This window comes from Polypterus senegalus, chromosome 3, assembly GCF_016835505.1.
Source record: "Polypterus senegalus isolate Bchr_013 chromosome 3, ASM1683550v1, whole genome shotgun sequence".
Lineage (NCBI taxonomy): Eukaryota > Metazoa > Chordata > Cladistia > Polypteriformes > Polypteridae > Polypterus > Polypterus senegalus.
Window position 1 is genome coordinate 140,341,108 of NC_053156.1, and position 25,699 is coordinate 140,366,806.

The following is a 25,699-nucleotide window of genomic DNA, read 5'->3' on the forward strand; positions in this document are numbered from 1 at the left end:
TGCCCCGCAAAGGGTCTCTGCAAACGGAGAAACTTCTTTAGCTAATCTGACCTGGTATTGATTGGGGGGGTGCATATTTTCAATGCTTCTGCAAACATCATTTTTGTGAAGATTTCTTCCCACAACCTTAACAGATTCTGATTCCATCATTAAATTAAAAAAAAAAAAAAAAAGTTTTCTGGGATCTAAAGACACTGCACATTCACAAACAAGATATATCATTACATTGATTTAATCATCTAAGGATAGTGTCTGGAAATCATAGTCAAAAATACAGGCCAGGTGTTCATATATGGTTTTAAGTGTATGTCTTGAACTTGGAGTGCTCTTTGTTCACCTCAGTTCAGGAATACAAAGAGTAGTAAATAGTTAACCATGAGAAAATAACCTCTTAAAAAGGTCTGATTTGGAGCATATGTTTCTCTTGTACAACTTCATATACATGAAACAGAATGGCAATCTATAAACATAAAAGTTGGGCGTGAGCGTCAGTAGGCTTTGCACCCTAGGAACCAAGTTACCCAAACTATTCTATAACATTTCAATAATTATTTACCACTCGGATACTGACCTTTGTGGTCATAAAATAAGTCATTAAGATAGCAATTGATGAGAAGAACTCATAATTAATTGCAGAATTACGGTATTTGAGAGTTCCTCTAGAGTGCGTCTTTCTCTTGCACGATTTGGCTCAAAAACTAATCAACTAGTCACTTCACAACAGGCTCAGGTTTTTTGTTTGGCATATTTCCATCTAGCCATTTTAGCTCTAGACTGTCCTCAAGAAACTGACACACAAGACAAACACACACCCATCACTGAGATATGGATGTTTTCAGTATCAGGGGACCCTAAAATGTTGAGATCAGTCGAAAACTGGACATTGAAATTTGTGACTAATCTAAAGCTTTTGCTCCTCCCCCACAGAGGACAGGTTACGGTGGGGGAAGGTGCAAAGCAAAAATTAAATTATATCAGTTTTGCACACTAGTAGTGCACAGGGAACAATTAAACAATTTAAATAATCCATTACAATTACTCACTTATAAAAGAGAAAACAAGAACCATACTAACCCTAAAAGATAAAAAAAAATTACTTTTGATAAATATTATAAACAAAATGCATAGCAAAAACACAACTGAGGAGGATAAATTTATTATAAAATTACTTTGTCATTCATTTATAAAATTTCCTGAAACTTGGAAATTCTATTCAATACAGTCCAAGAGAGAATTGGGTACACCTCTATCACACAACACAAAGTCTAGTGTAAATACCCTCAAAAATAAAACCAATTCAGGTTCACCAATTATCCTAATCGGAGTATTTTTGGGATGTGGATGATACTGGCTTAGGAAAACTCATATGATTACTGGGCAAATGAGTAAACTCCATGCAGGTAGGGCCCAGAGTGGAATTTTTATCCAGAACTTTGAAGGTGTGAGGTACTATTGGCAATACATACAACACTGTGTGCCTCAGCTTACATTTATTTAACCAATCAAATATTACTCAATTCTACAATGCTTTCTTTTTTTTCGGAAAACAAAATCAAGACTTTTTTTCCTCTGTTTAGTTCAACAAAACAGTTTTGTACAGTTTTGCTAGTTTTTGGGTAATACCATTGAAAATTATGACATTCATCATGTGTATTACAAAAAATAGTCCTAATCTTTACCTCCTATGCTCAATGCAAGAAGGCATTTCAGTGCACTATAATATGCGGATTTTATGCCAAACTACGTTTAGCTGGTTCAAATATGCCCAGGCATGTTATAGTATGTATGTAATGAAAATGTTGAAAAATAATTTATTGTGATATACTCTGCTCATTGTAGGCTACAAAAATGAGCAAAAAAAAAAAAAAAAAAAAAAGGAGGAAATACAATCCTAGCCTCCTGTGCAGCAGTTTGTGCAAATGCCAATCTAGTCCATCATTAAAAAAATGTAGATATATGTCATGATGCATCTGTAAGACAATATATATATATTTTTTTTTTTCTGATTTTCGTATTCTGACCAGCTTATACATTTACTTAATAAAACTATGAAATCAATAAAATATTTAACAAAAATATAAAAAAATCACCTGAAATGTTAACTGTAATACTGTTACTATAGCATCACTGCATAATGTCATATCAGAAGAGCAGCCAATTCAGAGATAACATTTCACAATGTACCAAACATAAATTTTATAATTAAAATCCACATTCAAAATAACAAAATATTTAATGGGACTGACTACAAACCTTTACATCCAGTTTTCACTATGGATGGGATTCCAGAATTGCCATGCCTTGGACTTTTTCTTAATTGTCGTACAGGACTCTTCAGAGGGCTGATAACATCTGGAATTTGACGAATGGTTTGTAGGGTAATCAGCATAGAATCTTCATCAAACAATTGGATGTCTTCTGTTTTTTCAGGCAAAGATTCAGAACTAGAAAACTGAACAGCCAAAATATCAGCCCCAGATGAGTCAGAGTCCTCACTATCGCCAGAAACATCTACAGCAACTTCATTTTCAACAGTTTTCTCTATACTATTAGAAGACTTTTCATTCAATACAATTTGTTCATCCTTCTGTTCAGACACATCAGTTTTGCTCTGAAGAACTTCAATATGTGATTCTGTATTACAGCAGCTGGTAATTTCATTGCCATTATGATTTTCAAGATCAATAAAACTCTTTTCAACCAAAGCCTTTTCAGTAAGCGAAACTGTACTGGAAACTGCTTCAATGGAAACATCGTTATCTTGTTGGTTCATGTTTACATCAGGTGGTATGTTTTGTGTTCCACAATCTAATTTATTTTCAGAATCTTTGCCACCATCTAGAAATGAATCAGCCTGGATTTTCAAAGTCTCTAAGAGGTTTTCAGTTTCTAAATTCAGCTTTTCAGATTTTTCAGCAAACTCATTCAAAATAGGACTACAAAGACTATCATCTTTGTGATCTGGAAGAATGCTGCTTGTTGTTCTTTCATCTATCATTTTGGCCTCTGGAGCCAAGTAACTTGAACTAATATTTAAAATACTGGTATCTTCTGGTTTTAAAACAGAGGTAGTGCCTTCTGTACTTTGAGATTCAATCTGAAACACACTATTAACAGTTACATTTAACATACATGAAGACTCACGGCAATTCTCTTCATCTACTGCCACTATGCTTGTAGAATGCTCAGGATTTAAATGCCTTTCAGTATTCGCTTTCGCAGGAATAACATCTTGGGCACCTACAGATGAGGTGTTACTTACATTAACTGATGGGCTTTTTTTTGTTGAAGATTCATCTGCGCTACATGTCTCTAATGTTTCAGCCCTACTGATATGTAACATTTCTAAGTCGTCTTTATTTCCAGAACTTGGCAAACTACTCATGCTATTTTCTTTTTCTAAATTTTTTTCTATAGAGAACCTCTGTGATTCTTCTTGTGAAAGTTCAAGATCCGATGATAAACTTGTCTGAGCCTCATCAAGTACAATAAAGGTATTCTCTGAAAATGGCATGTTGCATATTTCCTCTTCATATTCTGGTGCTTTCTGAACTGAAGTGTCCTTTTCCTTTATCTCCTCTTCAAATGGAACAACTGATTTTTTCACTGGGGAAAGTGTGAGGTTGAGTGTTTCCATAAAGCATAATTTTCTATTCCTGCTTTGTATTTTATCACCCACAATGTTGCAGCTGCTTGTATTTGATTCTTCTGAGCAATCAGTTGTCTGAGTGGTTTGTTTAAAGGATGATTTTAGATTTGATGAATCAGGTGAATCCTGTTTCCTAGAATGATCAGTCATTTGACTGCTTTGTTTACTTGGTGACTTGATACGAGAGTGCATGTATTTCTTTTCTCCACTCTTTCTTGAGCCAGTTGGTGGAGATTTCTGTGATTTACCATGTATATCTTCATTTCTGTTGGATTTGCTTTTTTCTTCTTCCTTTCTTCTCTTTGGGCTTTTTTCTCTCTCTACTTTGTTCCTTCTGCCTTCATCTTTCCTTCTCTCTTCCTTTCTGTGCTCACCTCTCATGCTGCTCTTTGATTTTCTACTTAAAGATGACCCAGAAGATTTGTCAAAGATTTGTGATGAGCTTTTTGAATATTTTCGGTCCTTGCTGTCCCTTTTGTCAGATCTTTCTTGATGTTGTCTGTGTCTTGGATAGTGCCTGCTACTCTTACCAAGATCTTCGTGATCTCTGAGATGACTTTGCAGGCTGTTCACTAGTTCACCGGTCCCATGAAGCTCCTTTAAGTTTTCACTCTGAGGGAGATTCTTAGAGTAGATTGGGCTTTTACTTCTTTCTGACCTTCTTAGTGACAACAGTTCTCGATCACAGTGATTTTTTTTAACCTGCCCTTCCTTTTCATTATCTTTTTTGGAGTCTTTATAGTCTTTACCAGCTTTTTCTCTTTCATTTGCCCTATCATCTTTTCTAAGATCTTCTCTTTCTGAACAAGGCATGTTCAAATTCTCTCCTGTAGAATAATACTTTTTGTCATTTTCCACATACGGTTTACTCCTACTTTGTTGTTGTATATCAGATCTTTCACTGGTTAAGAGCTTATGATCTTTCACACTTGAATTTTCACTATCACATTGTGGTGAAGATCTGACAATGCTTTCATTAGAGTTTGGTCTGAAAGCAGAGTCACATTGTGGAACCCTTGTAGCTTCTGCAGAAAACTGGAAAACAACAGGTTTGTTCAAATTTAAAGGATGAGGAGGCCTAAATTCATTTGATTGGTCAGAGGAATTGATTTTCCTTGTGCAAGTTAACATCCTTTCCTGGGTGTTTCTTTGTTTTGTTATATCAACTGATGGCCGTGGGTAAAAGTGATTATTGTTGCTCCTCAAAGCTCTGTAAACAAAAGAAGAATGTAAAATATAATTGAACATTAAATAATATATGGTATTTTTTATTTAAAAAATGTTTTCATTTACATGTACCATACTTTTAAAACAGTGTGAAAGGTAAAAAGAACAGTTTATGCTTGTTGAATGCAAATAATGCAAGAATGTCTTACAGATTACAGATTTATCATGGGTTCACAGTATTTTACAGGAGAATGTTGAGTCAAGGGCAACCTAAAAATACACATGCTGCTAAGAGGACAAGAGTTAGCATAAAGTGCAGCTGAGGACAACTACAATTGCAAATATATGTGCTCCACTTTTGTTTGCTCTCCAGCCTGCATTTGCTAATTATATTAACTTAAAATGTGCCTGCCATTACATAATGTTGCCTTTTTTTTTTTTTTTAAATATGAAGACCTCCAACTGGTCTAAAATTGGTTCTTCGGAAGGTACAACATATTTTTTTTTATTTGTAACACAAATTGTTCTTTCATTGACCAATAGTTCTAATAATATTGTCCTATTATATTAGCAAAAAGGTTTAAACATAGGAATGGAGCGTTTAAGTTTTTTTTTTTTTGTATGTTTGCCCATCTGCTGTTGAGGGACACATTTGTCCATATTAAGTAGAGGGACAAACAAATAGTGGCTTACCTAAAATAAATATAAAATGACAGGAAATACTTTGAAGTAATAACTCAGTCAAGTATTAATAATGAAAACACACTGTTGACATTATATGTATTTGACATTTTTAGTAACATCCTGTACATTTTTCATCAAATGTAGAATAAAGTGTTACTAGAAATAAAAATATAAGCAAGTGCACATTAAAGCAAAAATTATTTAAATAAATGTCTTTACAGCAAATGTATCCAGATGGTTTATTTTCCACCTATATTCCCACAAGAACAGTTTTCTTGGACTTGTATGTATGAGTGTTATATCATATACTGCTGCTTTAAGCAAGTTCATAGGTTTAACTTAAACTAATCCTAAAGATGTACTTATTGATTACTGAAAAAACAAATGTACAATAACAACATCAGAAGAAACAATCTTAAAATTAAAATCCTCAGATTAATATATGTGTAATTGAATTATTTGACTGTTTTTCTTTTCAGCCTTAAGATAATGCTTATACAATACTATATATGCTTGGAAATGTCTCCTAGAAAATTTATGTCATGCAAACTTCACTTTTACTTCAATTCAGTGTTACAGGATTGCTTCTGCAATGACTGAAGATATTATGGCTTACGTTACAGTGCGTCTTTTGACACTATAGCTAATTCTAGAAACTAAGGCTGAACCATATTATATATACTATATATATATATATATATATATATATATATATATATATATATATATATATATATATATATATATATACCATATTATATTATAACACTACTGTGTCTATATATATATATATATATATATATATATATATATATATATATATATATATATTATATATATATATTATTAGCATGGAAATAATATTTAAATATTTCTCCTTGCGCAGATGAATGCTGCCATAGCTCTTCACTAACTTGATAATATATCTGAAAATGGATTGATTCCATTTGACATGCATAAATTGCACAATTAACAAATTTCACAGGCAAATACAAGGATAATTTCACTCTTGGAAGATATATTTTAAGCAGTATAAACAGTAATTATATAGGCTTAATTTGGCAAAAACATTTCTGTAATACTTTTTGCAGTTACAACTTATCTTTCACCTATTCCTTGTAGAAATTTTGTTAAGTTCTGGTTCTGATATCAGTTACAACTGCCTGTCCTCAATGGTAGTTTGCACCGTTTTCCATAATGAATTTCGCAAATAATGAATAGTAGTTCAAAAACAATCCTTCCACTGCTGTCTTGATAGAAAATCCTCAAAAACTGTCACTTTTAAGCTCTTAAGACGTAGGAAAGTAAAAATCATTTATTTCTAAAACAGGTTTTGATTTGTTACATTTGTGTTCACTATTTCAGAGTTATACCTTAAAATAATAAGCCAAAAATAATAGAAAAATGCATTCAGGTATTGTTGAAATTAATTTATTGGCAAGACACTGTAAATAAATTGAACCTTTACTGACTTTGTACCCTTTTGTTATTCATATTAGATTCAAATAGCAAGCAGAATTGTGACCAAAGTCAAGCAAATCATCTTAATGTCTAAGCTAATAAAATAGCTCAAGCTGTATTATATATGTTTTATTCTCACCTTTGATTTAAACGGCTGATTTCTTCATCTTTACGAATAATTTCCATTCTTGCAGTTTTGATAACTGCAGATATGTTCTTTTTCAAATGCATATTCTCATTATGAAGGTTCATGTTCTATATAAAAATAAAAAAATGTTTACTTTTGTAAACATGAAAAACGTTGATGTCTTAAATAAACAAGTCTATTCAGCATCAACACAATATTTTACAGTGGGTACGGAAAGTATTCAGACCCCCTTCAATTTTTCACTCTTTGTTATATTGCAGCCATTTGCTAAAATCATTTAAATTAATTTTTTTCCTCATTAATTTACACACAGCACCCCATATTGACAGACAAAAAAAAGAATTTTTGAAATTGTTGCAGATTTATTAAAAAAGAAAAACTGAAATATCACATGGTCCTAAGTATTCAGACCCTTTGCTCTGTATTTAGTAGAAGCACCCTTTTGAGCTAATACAGCCACGAGTCTTCTTGGGAAAAATGCAACAAGTTTTTCACACCTGGATTTGGGGATCCTCTGCCATTCCTCCTTGCAGATCCTCTCCAGTTCTGTCAGGTTGGATGGTAAACGTTGGTGGACAGCCATTTTTAGGTCTCTCCAGAGATGCTCAATTGGGTTTAAGTCAGGGCTCTGGCTGGGCCATTCAAGAACAGCCACAGAGTTGTTGTGAAGCCACTCCTTCGTTATTTTAGCTGTGTGCTTAGGGTCATTGTCTTGTTGGAAGGTAAACCTTCGGCCCAGTCTGAGGACCTTAGCACTCTGGAGAAGGTTTTTGTCCAGGATATCCCTGTACATGGCCGTATTCATTTTTCCCTCGATTGCAACCTGTCATCTTGTCCCTGCAGCTGAAAAACACCCCCACAGCATGATGCTGCCACCGCCATGCTTCACTGTGGGGACTGTATTGGACAAGTGATAAGCAGTAACTGGTTGTCTCCACACATACCGCTTAGAATTAAGGCCAAAAAGTTCTATCTTGGTCTCATCAGACCAGAAAATCTTATTTCTCACCATCTCAGAGTCCTTCAAGTGTCTTTTAGCAAACTCCATGCGGGCTGTCATGTGTCTTGCCTCTCATCAGTATGTGGAATAGAAATGGCCGGAGGTGTGGAAAATTGGTTAGGTTCTGTTTAGCAAAACTTCTAATTTGAAAGTAGTGGAAAAACTGTGTTGCTGGGAAGTTAAATCATTGGTATTTTTAAGTACTATTAAGTCCCTTATTTCACAATTATGACTGCATTATTTTTGCAAATGTATTAATTCCTTGCGGTTGGTAATATTGTTTGTGCACGAGTCTTTCCAATTCTATATCAGAAAAGACCCATGTAAAAAGAATCTGTTTACAGTTAATATTTTGATTTAATTTAATAAAACTTTTTCTCAGGTTTTTTGAGTTTAAACAAGTTCATTACTCTGAATGAGCCTGGGGGCATAAACAAGTTTTCTTTGCTTGGGCAACCGCTGCCTTCTGTGTCCATTTGCATGGAGGCTCCTGGGACCAAACATCCCTGTTTTAATTTTTGCCCTGGTCTGCATGCTGAAGATGTAGGGTGTTTTGTAGTAATGCAGGCATATGAAGAGAGAGAGGTTTCTGGTAAGATGCTTATTAATCCAGAGCCAGAAGACTGGCAAAATCAAAAATCACATTAGTCACACAAATCAAATAAGGGTACAAAGAGAATCCAATACACTTAAAGACAGTTCATGGGGACCAAAACATGTGTAAAGAAAAAAATAAAAGTATGTGGCCCTATATTTTCCAGTATACTAGCAGAATTGGGTGCAAAGCAGACAATAAACATGTGGATCACAGGCCTACCAAACAGCACAACTACACTCAGACTAGACACAATTTATGCTTGCTAATCAAAACACTTTTCTGATTTAATGTGTTAGTTTTCCCACAGAGTGAATTCACCAGAGGGAAACAGCTCCCTGCAGAATCATCTATCCATGCTTTTTACAGGCTTCAGAGAAATGCCTAATTAAAACAAATAAACCTTGCACATAAGCTTTCATTTTTATCTTAGCTTGCCAAAAGGCTAAAGTTTTTCACCCTTCAATAATACGAAAAATGTAACCTTACTGTGGCACGACAAATGTGTGGAAGAAAAGATCACTAATGAAAGCGTGTGGTGACAAATGTGCTGAGAAAAAATACACACAGCTATCAAACCCCACCTTGAGGTTAACTAACAAGATTTTTTTATAAAAAAAATATAATTAAAAATGTGGTAAAGTAAAATCTAGAGTGTGAGGAGAAACACTATACACAAATAAAGAGTAACAACAAAACTATAAAATAAAATGGTAACTATACTGCACAATTATTTACACCACATTATGTGCAAATTACTTGCAACAAGTCTAAAACCAGCATGCCTGCATACAAGCATATTTGAATCAGCAGTCGCTGGCAGCAATTAAGCTGGATATAGCTTGACTTAAATGCTGGAATGGGCAATATGATGGAATTTGCAGGCACGATTACAATAGTTTTTAGTCCAACAAAGAGCACATGTATTAATGAGTAATTTACGTAAACAGACGTGCCTCTTCATCTGTTGTAATGCTTGCTAATGCTCTGTTACTAAAATTAATTTGACAGCTAGAATTCACTGCCAAGAAAACTGGACAAAATGCGGCTTTTTACATCATCTCACCCGGTTTCAAACTATTGGCTTGAAACATACATGTAATTGTTTAGGTCACTTAAATCTATGGAAAAATCACAAGATCCCACAGCAAGAATCGATTGACCAATCAAGATGAACTGCATATCACTCTGGCTATTAAAATTTGATAGCCTTATTTTGAGGATTACAACAGGACACATCTACAAACAGCACAGATGTAGCCCTTAAATAACCAACTGTCAATATCAATTGTGAACAACCAATGTATATACATCTAGCCTTTATATTAGACCTATTTTGCTAATGTTAACTGCATAGTTTCTCTAACTGGCAATGAATAATTTCTTTAAATTTACAATAAAAATAATTAATCTTTCTACTCCATTTTAAAATTGCTTTCCACAACAAAGGTTTGGCTACATCAAGTATTTCTAGTCACTTAAAGCTGCTATGCTGGCTGCATATGAAGGGAAAAAGCATAATATTTTAATCAATTTCACAGTAGGACTGATTTACTTTTGGGAACTTTGATCTTGCCCTTTGTCATATCATTTGAATATTCATTATGCAAATTATGCCACTTAAAAACACATACAATCTGGAACAACCCCAGTTATTGGTAGCTTAAAAAATATGTAAGTTGGTGGAATGTCTTCATTCCTAGTGAATACTCCCCACATAACCTCTGTAATGATAAAAATCTATTTACAATGAATATGAAAAAATGCATTTCATTACTTCTGCTCTTTTCACCATAATAAAAACTAACCTGTGACTGAACATCCTGCAGCTTACTGAGGAGCTCTTTAACTTGCAAATGCATGCACTCCAGTTTCATCTTCAGCTGTATGAGAGAGAGAGACAGAAAATGACTAGTGTCAAAAATTTGTTTCCTAAAATGTATTTCTCTATCTAAAAAATAAACACAATTAATATTTGTGGTTTAACATTGTATATTTATATTTTCTAAAACAAACAAGCTGAAACCTAAATGAATGCCTATAAAAAGATTATAGAAGGACTGTGAATCAATTAAAAAAAATTGCATAAATGTATGTAATTAATTGCATCTAACATTAAAACGGTTAATTATTAAATTAATACAAAAAATCATGAAGCAAACACACACTGAATCACAAATTTAATGAAGAATCAACAAAAGGAATTAAAAATTTAGTTTAAACTAAAACAATGATCTTAAATCTGAGCTTTTAACAAAATACTACTTGAGCAAGTACAACCTGAATTTGAATACCTTCCTAAAAGGCAAGTTGTAAAGAAGATAAGAAAACGAGGCCAATGCATTACAGTAATTCTCACATTGGCATATTGTACGAGACACAGAAGTGTCAAAAGTAAAAAAAAAAAAAAGACCAAAATGACAGTTGACTTTGAATGCACTGCTAAAGACTGGCTTAATTGAAAGCATACGCATCTCTTAAATGAGCACATATTAAAACTTGTGTTAAAACTCTGCAAATACTATCTTCAATTGTTCATCACCATTAATGATTGAAAATTACTCTCTACACAAGTGCTGTGTCTAATAACGTCAATCTCCTTGATTGCTTTTTTGACCAACCGCTGTCCCGGACATTTGGATAGTTTAACACGTATGAGACATTATATATTATATTATTTATATAGATATATATAGATATATAAATATACATTTTAGTGATATTTTTAGATAAACTACTGAAAAATCAAAAACATGGAAATTATTCTATAAAAAGGCACTGGTAACTATGAACCATGACTTTCCACTTGTATCAAACAGCAAATAAATATAATAACAGAGAAAAATCACCAAATCATTTGGTTCTCAAAAGTAAGTTCCGTAAAGCATAACTAGGATGCAAGTATAGTAGAATTTTTTTTTTTTATATAAATACCATCATCCCTTCTTAAATTTTCTTATTTCTTGGATTGGTATTGCACCCAGGCTCAAAAAAGGTTTGTGCATTATGAATAACCAAAGTATTATTATTATTTTTTTTTTCCCACAAATGTATTTTACTTTGAACTCACACTATCTAATTACGATTACTTTTTAGCATCAACATGTAGACATGAAACATGCACCAAAATTATCTAATGAAATGAACCAGTACTCTTCAACTCGCAAAATAAATTGTCTTAGTAAAGACTCTCAGCCCATTTACTGAAATCGTTAAGAAAAAGTAGTTTCCAGATATACCATAAAACATCCAAACATGGATATACAGTCAAGTCCTCAACAGTTGCAGGGGTAATGTTGCGAAAAATCAAAGAAGTGAATGTTAATACACTGAACCACTGCGAAACATGTGGTTAGGTTCCTGCGACCAACAAAAACAATAATCCTACACTAGAGATTGCTCAAAATACATTTCTCAGTACAAAATTCTTTATAACAAAACATTATTTCTAAAAATAATTTTCATCACACAGTAACCATCAAATAACCCATGAAATGAAGTACAAAAAAATATGTAACATTCAAAAATTTTGATGCATCCCTAAAAAGAGAGAGAATCTATAAAGAAGTGTACAAAATTTTTAATTGAATAAACTTCTACACCAGAGGTCTAACCCAGGATGTTATCCACATTTTTTCAGTTTGACATATAGCTCAACCTTGTGTAAAAGCATCAAGCCATCTAGCAATATGGTATAACCGACATTTATTTCCCACATACAACTAATCACAGTTAAAGGAAACACTGAACTACTAATTAATGAAAGCTAACACTTCAAATAAATATGGCAACTCCAATCAAGGAGAGTTTATTTTAAATCCAGCTTAAAAATAATAAACCAGATCTAATGTAATACAAATTCCTAAAATATCCCAATTATCCATCCATCTATAGTAAACAATAAATATATTTTAAATACAGTAACTTTAAATTTCTGCAGAGAAAAAATTATTCCAATTTCTAACCAAGAACTCAGATTTTTAAAAAAATATGGCTGATTCTCAGTTCATTCATACCTTAAAAATAAATAAAATTACTTGCAGGACAACATATTTGTATATTATAAAATACCCTGATACTATGTGTTTGAATGCATTAAAACATTTTAACAAGCTAAATTATAAGCATTTTATTAAATAATATTTTACTCAGCTATACTATACCTCATTGTAAGAGGCATCTCGCTCTTTACGTTCTTCAGTAAGTATTTCTTCATACAAATCCAAAGAATCTTTGTGTCTTGAAGGTGAAAAAAGTTTGTTGGCTTTCTCTAAAATTTGAACAAGAAGTCCACATCTTAGTATAAGAACATTAAAAGTTTAAATACAGAGGCAACAATGACTGCTTTGCCATTTGTATTTATACTAGCAAGTTACCTGAATCCAAGTTATATCGTGGACTGTTTTCATTATCAAGTCCAGAATAAATGTCCACTGAATCATCATTGCACAGCAAAGGTGAATCTGCAAGAAAATGAACAAACCGTATAAAACTACAAAATATACTCACTAAAAGTAAAAGTGTTGTTAATCCTGAATTTTCTTGTAGTGTTTACAGATTTCCTTATCGATTACAATTAATCATTGTATAACACATACCCAAAACATTATGATTCCATCGATTTGTCCAACAACCAAAATATAACGTACAACTAGAAAGTTTTAAACAACCTTAAATAGGAGCTTTGCAGCTTGGTAAAGCATGAACAGCTGCTTTTACTGGATTTAACGATGCACAGCAAAAAATATTAACTGAAGTTGTATTATTTTCAGCCAGTGTGTTTGATTTGTGCTGCACTCTTCCTATCCTGAAGGCATTAAAAAATATCTCATGCATCATTTGCATAAAAGTTTGGCATTAACTGAATTCACAGTAAATGAAATACATGCTTTGAAAAATACACTTAACCACGCTACATCTTGCTTACTTTAAGGAAAGAACGAACACAAGCTTTGCGGGAGTGTTTATAAGATTTGTACAATACAACCTAACATTTTGTGCATATAAAACACATGTGAAATTACATTTACATCTTGTCAAATTAATGGTAACCACTGCAATACCTGTTTTTTCTTGCTCTTTCAATTTTCACTTGTCTTAACTTTACGGCATGCTAGTTTGCAATTAACTGGTAGACAGTTACATATTATCAATCAACGTATCGACTGTATATTTGATTAGACTGTGTATTATATATAGTATTTCAAATGGACTTTTACAGTAGTGGATGACTGATTGCTTAGTTATATCTCAATCATTATACTGTAATTTAAAACACCAGTAAGGTATTTATTTTTACTTTTAAGTGCTTAACCATATGAGTATCTTCCTTTTCTGGACAATCTAAGAAGCCAGCCAAAGAATATTAAATACTAGCAGAATACCCACGCTTCGCAGCGGAGAAGTAGTGTGTTAAAGAAGTTATGAAAAAGAAAAGGAAAAATTTTAAAAATAACATAACATGATTGTTAATGTAATTGTTTTGTCATTGATGAGTGTTGTTCTCATATCTATATATCTATATAGCAAAATACCCGCGCTTGGCAGCGGAGAAGTAAAAAGAAAAGGAAACATTTTAATAATAATGTAACATGATTGACAATGTAATTGTTTTGTCATTGTCATGAGTGTTGCTGGCATATATATATTGTCACGCACGCGTGAATGGGAGACCGCGGACGGACCTGAACACGCTTCGGAAGACGATCGCCGGCAGGGAGTGGCGGGGTACTAACCTTTCTCCTTTGCTTTCTTCCAGGAACAAAGACGCTCCGCCACCATAAGACTCATTCCCGAAGTACGTTACTTCCGCCCTTCCTCTGCCATCTTTCCTGACGTCATCAGTCCCATCCTCCCTCACGGTTCCTTCCCAGCATTCCTCCACTTCCGGCTCCTCCCTTATAAAATGGCCGCCGACGCCTAGTATGGCGTCGCAAATATGAACTGTTTTGTTTATATAATTTGACCAGTTTTTGATTGTGGATTTCTCTGCAATATACGGGGCCGGAAACCCCAAACCTTTATGTTGTCTCTTGTTGCATATTTTACAGTGGCCTAGTCGGCAGGATAGAAGTCCGGAAAAGATGACTGAAGGGCAGGACCTCAACACAGTGCTGCAGGGGATGAATGCCCAGATCCTGGCCCTGCAACAAGCACAAGCCGCTACCACCCGGGAGTTGGAGGAAACGAAGGCCAGGTTGGCAGAAGCCCGGAGGGTAAGACCCGACCCGCCTCGACCAACGCCTCCGCCTCTGGTGCCTATGACTGAAGCGGACGATATAGAGTCCTACCTGGGCATTTTCGAAAGGATCGCCACCCGGAACGAGTGGCAGCGGTCCGAGTGGGCGTCCATTCTGGCGCCCTACCTGAAGGGACCCGCGTAGCGGGCTTACTACGACCTCCCCGAGGAGGAGGCTGCGAGTTACGATCTCCTAAAACAGGAGATCCTGGCACGCTACAGCATTACGCAGGGCAAGAAGGCAGCTGAATGGTGGAGCTGGTAGTTTGACCCCGAGAAGCCGACCTGAGCACAGTCCTTCGACTTCTGGGGAAAAATGAGACGTTGGCTACGGCCCGAGGGTCCCCAAGCCCGGAAGGTCGTGGAGCAGGTGGCCTGTGAAGGCCTGGTAAACGCCCTGCCTAGCTCCCTTGCCCAGCAGGTCCGGCGCCACCCCTACAAGGATAAGTCCGGACTCCTGGAAGTCCTGGAGTGTCAGCTTGCGGTCTTCCGAGCCGGGGGGTCGGAAAGGCAAGCTCGTGGGAACCGACAGGGACGGGCGGCCACCCCCAAGCCCTCTCGACGGGCTGCGGAAGCACCGCCAAGGTCCAAGTTACAAGTGCGGTGAGACCGGCCACCTACTGCCGACCTGCCCCCTCAACACAACCTTGGAGCCGATGGACTGCACCTGGGCCACCGCGGAAAGGTACTGTACTCCGTCGCACCCGCTGGCAAGTCCTAACACGGGAGTGGTGTTGTTGAATGGGCACTCGGTGGTGGCTCTGTTTGACTCCGGCAGCAACATTACCATTGTCACTCGCCGCTATGTATTACCGCGACAGTGGCTTAAACAACATTTGCAAGTCACTTGCGTGCATGGGGAGACCAAGTCATATCGTTCAGCTCGCTGTTATATCACCTGGAAGGGGCAGTTATCCAACTTGATGGTTGCGGTGTTGCCCGAACCCCCCTACCCAGTGATTTGGAGACAAGACTGGTCGCACAGAAAATGCGGTAAGACAAACACCGCTCCCGGGGCCTCACTGGGTCTGGTTATGAGAGGGCGAGGCACCGTTCCCGCGGTCTCCACACCATGCTCTAGGGGAAGGCCCTAATGGCGCATGCACATCAGGGGACGCCTCTCTGGCAACGGACCCTAACCCGGAAGTATCCGCCGGGGAAGGGACGAGCCTGGGGACGCTTCTGCTGACCAGCTTACAAGACCCCCTGAGCAATTTGGACCATCAGTTTCGCTCCACGCCTGCCTCATTTAAAAGAGAGCAGTGGAATGACGATTCCCTGCGGTTTGCCCGTAATGCGATTGCTCTGCCAGGCAGCTCATAAGCTGATGAATCCATGCCACGCGAGCCCTTCTTTGTTCCGCACCTCTCCCTCGTGGATCGCCACCCAATACAACAAATCATTCTCCGGAAGTTGTTGCTAGTCCCGCGTACCTTCCGGCGGGAGGTATGTGAACTAGCTCACGCTCACCTCCACCTCGGGGCCGAAAAAAACATTAGAAAGGATTAAACTCCGATTTTACTGGCCCGGGATCAACGAGGAGGTCCGGCGTTTCTGCCAATCCTGTCCGGAATGTCAGATTCGCCAGATTCCTAGGAGGGACCGCGCTCCTCTCGTCCCCATACCCCTGATAGATATTCCCTTTGACAGAATAGGGGTGGACTTAGTCGGACCCCTGGAGCCCTCAAACCGTGGCCACAAATATATATTGGTCATGGTGGACTATGCTACCCGATACCCATTTAATGAGACGCTTAAACAGATGCTTCGCAAGGTAGTCAACGCCGATGGCAGGAATTGGGACCAGCTCTTACCGCTCGTGCTTTTTGCCTACCGAGAAGTGCCCCAGGCCTCTACGGGCTTCTTCCCTTTTGAGTTATTGTACGGGCAACAACCCCGAGGACTTTTGGACATACTAAAAGAGGGCTGGGAGGCTGAGGCCCTTCCCTCCTCCAATATATTGGAGAATGTGGAGCAACTGCACGACAGGCTCGCTAAAATCAGGCCACTCCTAAAGGACCACGTGACTCGTGTGCAGGCAGCGCAGGCCCGATGTTACAACTGCAACTCCGTCCTCCGGGAGTTCCGTGCGGGGGATCGAGTGATGGTGCTCGTTCCTACCTCCCATTCCAAGTTGCTAGCTCACTGGCAGGGGCCATACGAGGTTAAGGAAAGAAAGGGGCTCGTCGACTATTTAGTTAAACAACCTAATCGTCGGCCGAGTGAGAGGATCTACCACATCAATTTGTTAAAACCCTGGAAGGACAGGGAGGAGTCTTCCAACACTTGTAGAGCCCTCTCCCTATTCACTAGCACGTCTGCCCTTAACCTCGGTGACGAGCGGACACCCCTAGAGCGGCAGGAGATAACCCAGGCAATCCGGGCCGTCCCCGAAGTAGTGAGCGAGTCACCGGGCTGGACCTCGCTGATTGCGCACGATATAGTCACGGACCCCGGAGCAATCGTCCGGGAGAGGCCCTATAGACTCCCGGAGGCAAAACACGCTGAAGTGGAACTGGAGGTGCAACGGATGTTGGATATGGACATTATTGAGGAAAGCCACAGTCCTTGGTCCAGTCCTATTGTCCACGTTTCCAAGCCGGACGGCTCCTGGAGGTTCTGTAATGACTTCAGACGTCTGAATCAGGCCTCCAAGTTCGACGCCTACCCGATGCCCCGCATTGATGACCTACTTGAACGGCTGGGTGCGGCTCGATACTTGACTACTCTTGACATTACGAAAGGGTATTGGCAAATTCCCTTAACGGCATCTGCAAAAGAAAAAACGGCCTTTAGCAACCCTAGTGGACATTGGCAATACAAGGTCCTCACACTTGGGCTGCACAGGGCCCCAGCGACATTTCAGCGTCTGGTGGATAGAGTGCTGAAGCCCCACCAGTCCTATAGTGCCGCTTACCTGGATGACGTTGTCATCTATTCCGGCACCTGGGAGGAGCATCTATTGCAGGTCTCCGCTGTCCTCACGACACTAGCTAAAGCCGGCCTCCGCATTAACCCCTGTAAGTGTTTTTTTGGCTTGAAGGAGGCCAAGTATTTAGGCTACCTTGTGGGACGAGGACAGGTGAGACCCCAATGTTCCAAAATCAAAGATATCCTGGAATGGCCCCGTCCGAATACAAAGAGACAGGTGCAGGCTTTCTTGAGGTTGGGGGGTACTACCGACGGTTCGTACCCCGTTTGGTCAAGGGTGCTGCCCTTTCGGAGAATTTAACAAAGAAGGGCGCTCCCCTGCACGTGGTATGGAACGACAAGGCAGAATACACATTCAGTGACCTAAAAAAGGCCCTAACCTCGGCACCTGTATTAAGGACCCCCGATTTTGGGCTCCCTTTTATCCTCCAGACCGACGCTTCGGACACAGGCCTGGGCGCGGTGTTGAGCCAAAGCGTCGATGGTGTCGAACACCCCGTGATGTACTTAAGCCGGAAACTGCTGGACCGAGAGACCAGGTATGCGGCAGTGGAGAGGGAAGCCTTGGCCATTAAGTGGGCTGTTACCCATCTCCGGTACTACCTGTTGGGTCGCGAATTCACTCTAGTGACTGATCACGCTGCGCTTCAGTGGATGTCCCTGCACAAAGAGTCGAATCCGCGGGTCACCAGGTGGTTTCTGGACTTACAACCCTATAAGTTCACGGTCACTTATCGTCGCGCCAACCTTCAGGCCAATGCCGATGCCCTCTCTCGTATCCACGACCTCTCGGTTAGGTCCGCCCGACCTGACGGTCTTTGGCTGGGGCGGGGGGGATGGGCTGTTGTGTCACGCACGCACGAATGGGAGACCGCGGACGGACCTGAACACGCTTCAGAAGACGTTCGCCGGCAGGGAGTGGCGGGGTACTAACCTTTCTCCTTTGCTTTTTTCCAGGAACAAAGACGTTCCGCCACCATAAGCCTCATTCCCGCAGTATGTTACTTCCGCCCTTCCTCCGCCATCTTTCCTGACGTCATCAGTCCCATCCTCCCTCACGGTTCCTTCCCAGCATTCCTCCACTTCCGGCCCCTCTCTTATAAAATGGCCACCGACACCTAGTATGGCGTCGCGCATATGAATGGTTTTGTTTATATAATTTGACTCAGTTTTTGATTGTGGAATTCTCTGCAATATACGGGGCCGGAAACCCCAAACCTTTATGTTGTCTCTTGTTGCATATTTTACAGTATATATATATATATATATACACACACACACACATACATACACATACACACATGCATACATGTGTACATATATACACACACATATATACTATGGGGTGCCAAACAGGCAAATAAATTGATTTTGTGAATATACAAAGTCGGCGTCAGAATATATAAAGTCAAAACTTGAATATATAAAGTCATTCCCGAATATATAAAGTCAAAACTTGAATATATAAAGTCAGCGTCGGTATAGATAAAGTCAAAACTTTTTTCTGAATATATGAAGTCAAAACTTGAATATAGAAAGTCAGCGTCGGTATATATAAAGTCATTCCTGATTATATAAAGTCAACATGGGAGTATATAAACTCATTCCTGAATATATAAAGTCAAAATCTATTGATTGAAACGACTCTGAACTGAACTAAGTGAACAAAAACATATTCAAAAAAATAAATTAAAAAAAACACTGTTCGGTTAATGTTTTGAAAATGATGCATGTGCCCTACCCAGGATTGGTTCCTGCCTTGCGCCCAGTGTTGGTTGGGATTGGCTCCAGCAGACCCCCATGACCCTGTGGTCGGATTCAACGGGTTGGGAAATAGATGGATATTCCAGCGCTGACTTTATATATTCTACCGCTTACTTTATATATTCCGAAATATTCCAACGCTGTCTTTATATACTCAGGTTTTGACTTTATATAGTTAAATGTAGTCATTGCACAACTTTTTCTTTCCCATAGAAATTTAAAGACTAAATTCAACTTCCATTCCTAACAAAGATATTTCTGGCGACTAAATAGAACCTACTTATATCCAAATTCGAGCTATTGAGCTGTCGCCTGCCTGCCTGAATAAGTCACCCTCGTTTCGCTCTTACTTTTTTACCGTTCATTTAATCATGGCTAGTGGCGGAAAAATTATAAAATGGAAGGAGGATTACACCGAGTATGGCTTTATCAAAACAATTATTGATTGCGAATCGATTATTCATAAAGCTTCAACTGGTGATCTGTTTTTCTGTGTTAACCTCATATTTTTTCATACTTCTTCACAAACCAAGGGGGTGCGAGAGTAAAATGAATCTGGAAGCGCTGATCAATGTAATCGTGTACCAGGAAATCATGCATTGAGAGAAGTTCCCCTTTGCTTGGAATGCAAAGTGTGATTAAATGCATGATTTTTTAACGCGTTATGGAGCACATGCATCGAAGCTTCTCAGCTGTGCTTGTGCTAAGAAAAGGAAACATTTTAAAAATAACGTAACACGATTGTCAATGTAATCTTTTGTAAGTAGTGCCTGGAGGATTCAGTGTGGAGAAACTGTAGAGACAGTGTGTGTATTAACTTGTGGATTTTTCTGTGAGCATTTGGTGGCAGCGTCACAAAGTCACTTCCGTAACACTGCGTGTGTTAGCTGCAGAGCTCAGCTCAGAGCGAAATGAGGTGAATGGGAGGGGAGATGATGACGTGACTACCCCACCCGCCTTAACTGTCAATCCCCCACAAACACAGTCTCTCGGAATTTGCATAAGCACAGCCCTTCACGTGCAATTTTAATCTAGTTACAAAGTGATTAAAACTCTCGTTTATATCCTGCGTCCTCTCATTAAACTTGTATCCCGCATTAACCTTGGGCATGACAAACGCCCGCGGCAGCCTATCTATGAACTTAATTTAAACTTTAGGTTTACACCGTGCTTTGTTTCCGAAGTAGCAGCACTCATGAATATGGTTGTATATCTCATTCGCTCGCTTGTTATTGTTTCGCTGCCTTCTCAATTGTATAATGCATGTTTTCTACAGCGCTTTTTGGAGCTCTTCCTGGTTTTCTATGCCCTGCGTTGACAGTCAGTTCACGTGATTACATGGGAGGCGTGATGATGTCACACGAAACTCCGCCCCCCACAGCTTTCGAGCTCAACTCCATTACAGTAAATTGAGAAAAATAGCTTCCTGCTCAACTTTTGTAAGGAAGCTGTAAGGAATAAGCCTACCATCCTCTGACTTTCAACTGTTTTTACTTTCAGTAAACTTAATGTGTAAATATTTGTATGAACACTAAAAGAGTCAACACCATAAGACATAAACTAAAAATGTTTCACAATGTGTCCCTGAATGAAGGGAGGCTCAAAATCAAAAGTACCAGTCAGTATCTGATGTGGCCACCAGTTGCTTGAAGTACTGCAGTGCATCTCCTCCTCGTGGACTGAACCAGATTTGTCAGTTCTTGCTGTGAGATGTTACCCCACTCTTCCACCAAGGCACCTGCAAGTTCCTGGACATTTCTGGGGGGAATGGCCCTAGCCCTCACCCTGCAATCCAACAGGTCCCAGACGTGCTCAATGGGATTGAGATCCGGGCTCTTCCACTGCGAGGATGATCAGCTGTCCTTCCTGTCTCCCTGTAGCGCTGTCTTAGGCGTCTCACAGTGCGGACATGGCAATTTATTGCCCTAGCCACATCAGCAACCTTCATGCCTCCCTCCAGCATGCCTAATGCACGTTCACGCAGATGAGCAGGGACCCTGGGCATCTTTCTTTGGGTGTTTTTCACAGTCGGTAGACAAGTCTCTTTAGTGCCCTGCGTTTTTAGAACTGTGACCTTAAATGCCTACTTTCTGTAAGCTGTTAAGGTCTTAACGACCATTCCACAGGTGTATGTTAATTAATTGATTATGGTTAATTGAACACGCATGGAAAACATTGTTTAAACCCTTTACAATGAAGATCTGTAAATTTATTTGGATTTTTAAAACATTATTGTTGAAATACACAGTCCTGGAAAAAGGAAAGTTTCTTTTTTTGCTGAGTATATATTTTATTCTAACAAGTCAACAACTTTCCTTCATGAAAAATGCTTTTTAATCACTACTCATCTGTATTTTTTATAGATACTGTATGTATTAATAGCATAAATATATACATAAAAATAAATTACACAGACAAAATAATGCATATTTTTGTACTTATGCAGATGAAATATGTTTGGCAGACAAACCCAATGCTGTGAGCAGCAAGTGTACGAATAAAGACACCAAATTCTGCACAAATCCTACCTTTTTTTTCTTGGACCAAATCTCCATACATGTCTTCAAAATTAGCATTTTCCATGCTGTAGCACTGCTACGAATTATCCATGTAGTTTTCCTTGGAGTTCTAAGTTAAAACAAAATAGCTTAATTTGATTTTAAGTTTTATTTTAATTGTAATTGAACTCATTATCACATTAACAGCTAACAAAAGAAAGCTGCATATATGGCAATCCAGTAATACAAATGTATTAACTTGAATAAATCATTTTAAATATAAAAGGGAAAATAAACAAAGGAAATTAGTAAAACACAATGGCAACTGGAAGTCATATTTAAACCATTATTATGTACTTAAAGATTACTTAAGTGTAAAGGAATATCAAACTACAGTGTGCAAACTCATCACATTTTTTACACCCATTATTTTAAATTAAGGAGCATTCTTAATTATAATACTTAATGCACAGTTTAGGCATTGTTAACATTATTGCTTAAGCCTTACTTTTCTATTCATAGCTTATATACATATGACAAAGAACATGGCTGCTCGATGTCTGCATGACAGAGCTTAACACAGTATGGGTTAGTAGTTCCGATTTCTAGATAGAAATGTAGAACACTAATCAGAAACAAAAAACTTATTTAGCCTACTAAATTTACAAGTGGAACATGTCGAAATTGAATCTCTGCTTGCATTTTAAAATGAAAACAGCTTCATTTATATAAAAAAACTTGAAATTCATGGATGGAGTCTACCTTACCCTTTCTAATGAGTCGGCAATAGCAGATATCTACTATATAGTAAAACACCAAGGTCTGTGTATCAAGTTCCTGGTGACACGATCAAAAGGGGAAGTGAAAGTGTGAAGAGACACACAACGAGGGGTATACAAAGCATGCTAAAAACGTCACCTTCAAAGGCAGCATGTATAAAAGCAAACTGGAGGCGAGTAAGACGCCATGAAATTAATGAGAGACTGGGAAGCAGGTTTTAATGGGAATGTGCTTGAGAGAGTGATTACCGGTGAAGAGACATTCACATACGTATGAATACAGAGGTAAAGCTCAGAAGGTACACATAGAAAGAACCTCAGATAGTAAGTATTTTTAAATTATTCAATTACCTGTCCAAGACCATGGCTAGCACTGCATAAATACCAAAGCTTGGCACATAAGAATATAACAAACCACCCTATATTAAAATAATCCACAAACAATAATAAAACAGGCAATGGACTAGACAAACTGGTTGGGTTAAGTACTGGCTTATTTCTAAAATTGTTCTTTCTCACTATGTTGTATTGATGGTTTTTAATAAAAGATTGTCCATTAATACTTCCTAATGGGAAAACCATTATAAGGGCGGCAATGAGTTAAGAGCAGATAAAAACAACAACAAAAAAAAAAGGTTTTGCTGGTGAAATTGCCTGTACATTCTAAAATTTATCCAGTTGTCACGCACGAGCACATCGGGAGCTGTTGAAAGACCCGACGCACAACTCTCTCTCCTTTCTCCCGTAGAAAAGACAAAGCGACATCGCCGTAAAACCCGGAACACACAACGGTCTCTACTTCCGGGTTCCTTTCTTCCCTCTGGTCCCCCAAAGATGATGTCAACCTCCCACAATCCACCACGCCTTCCCAGCAACCATCACGACTGATTTCCGGTCCATTCTGTTATATTGTCACCCCAAACCTGCCATCTTTGTCTTATGATTTTGAGATTTTGTATGTCTGAAAAGACCGACCTAATTTTTGTTACAGTATATGGGGCAATTCCCCAAACCTTTATGATCATGTCTTGTGCTTCCTTTTACACAGTGAAGTGCAAAGAATGTGCTCTGAAGGTTAAGGAACTTTATTTTATCTAAGAGATATAACCCCAAATCAGAAAAAAGTTGGGACATTATGGAAAATGCAAATAAAAAAGGGATTCTTAAATTTACTTTGACTTTTATTTCATTGCAAACAGTACGAACCTAAGACATTTCATGTTTTGTCTGGTAATCTTCATTTCATTTGTTAATAAATACTGCTTACTCAATAAAATATTTCACACATAATTATATCCGTAGCGTAGAATTAGTGAATAATCAAGATAATTCAGAATATTTTAAATTTAAAAAAACCCTTTAAATCTGTTTTAATATAAACATGCTTTTAAAATCTAGTGTATCACAGAATCACTCTGATGGGTTTGTAACATTTGCAATCATAAGATTTATATTTGAACTAGCAAAATACTCACGCCTCATAGTGGAGTTGTAGTGTGTTACAGAAGTTATGAAAAAGAAAAGGAAACATCTTAAAAATATAATAGGATTGTCAATGTAATTGTCGTAGGCTTATTTTAGTATTGAGAGTGAATTTGATGATTGTAAAGAGTTTTGCACATTTTTAGGATGCAAGGATCTTGTAAATGACGTTTGCAGTTCTGCCCCTCGGGCTGTAAAATGACCAAGCTGTCTGCTGAGCTTACTCTTGAGAATGCAACGTACAGTTGGCCATATGAGAAGCAATCTTGTGTCAAGTCAATACTGACCTTTTTTGGAGTCTGGCCCTGTGACTTAATTATTGTTATAGCGAAGCAGACCCTTACTGGAAATTGGAGGAGTTTGAATTTTGATCTGAAGCCTGGTGCCTTTACAGTTAAGTTTTGGTGGTTGTAAGTTTCGTAGTAACATAATTGGAGGGCCGACCTTCAAAAATACAGTATTCAGAGGCATGCCCGGAAGATCAAGAGTGTGAAGAAACTCTACTGGATAGTGCACCGTGTCCTCTAGTTCTACAACAGAGTCACCAGACTTAAATGTTTTTGTTTTGGAGGATAGTTGGTGAAGTAAAATGGTGTTTATATGTGAAGTCATGTCATTTTTTGGTGTTAGATTAGCTCTCTCCCTCAACCATGCGCCGTCCATTTGATGCAGATTTCATTGTTTGGGGTAAACATTTTCAACAAGGGTTTGTAAGGTATTCACCAGGAGATGGAGATTGTTAGGAACATTGATTTTACAGTTCTGTTCAATTACGAGGGATATCCAGAAAAAAAGGTTACAAGTGCCCTGGAGGGTGCAGGGAATTTTTTTTTTTCGAAGGTTGGCATACCTGCGTGTAGGGGGGTCCTAACGGTCAAAATAAGCCCGGGGCAGCGTCAGTCAGTTGTGAAATATCATCACAGCAAGCGAGTTCACCAACCTCTGCTGAGGCCATTTGCTCCACCTACCGCCGATGCGAGATTCGTTCGGTCATCAAGTTCCTCACTTTGCGTCGCGAATCTGCGGCCGAGATCCATCGTCAGCTTGTGGAAACCAAACTGAAAGAATTCTTGGGTGGGAAACATTTTTCCAACGATGAGGAGGTGAAGTAGACAGTGGAGAAGTGGCTTTCGGAGGGTGAGCGGAGCGTATTTGACGAGGGTATAAAAAAGCTCGTGCCCAGGCTGAAGAAGTGCATCGAAGTTGACAGCGATTATGTTGAGAAATACACATATTTTGGAACATACCCTGTAAATGTGGTTGAAATATATTCATTTTTCGATTTTTAACAGCTGTTGTGACC

At 38.3% G+C, this 25,699-nt stretch overlaps 1 protein-coding gene across 2 annotated transcripts in view; it reads right to left on the bottom strand.

Annotated features, from left to right (window-relative positions):
* The window catches only part of casp8ap2 (caspase 8 associated protein 2), a 42,243-nt gene that overhangs the window by 10,830 nt on the left and 5,714 nt on the right, over positions 1 to 25,699 (bottom strand). For both annotated transcript variants that reach the window (XM_039747982.1, XM_039747983.1), the window contains 6 exons: positions 22,166 to 22,265; positions 13,081 to 13,167; positions 12,868 to 12,974; positions 10,513 to 10,587; positions 7,101 to 7,216; positions 2,254 to 4,859 (listed from right to left, as the gene is read on the bottom strand). In XM_039747982.1, the coding sequence (XP_039603916.1) occupies positions 2,254 to 4,859; positions 7,101 to 7,216; positions 10,513 to 10,587; positions 12,868 to 12,974; positions 13,081 to 13,167; positions 22,166 to 22,220 (3,046 nt within the window). In that variant the 5' untranslated portion in view covers positions 22,221 to 22,265. The remainder of the gene's footprint in view (positions 1 to 2,253; positions 4,860 to 7,100; positions 7,217 to 10,512; positions 10,588 to 12,867; positions 12,975 to 13,080; positions 13,168 to 22,165; positions 22,266 to 25,699) is intronic.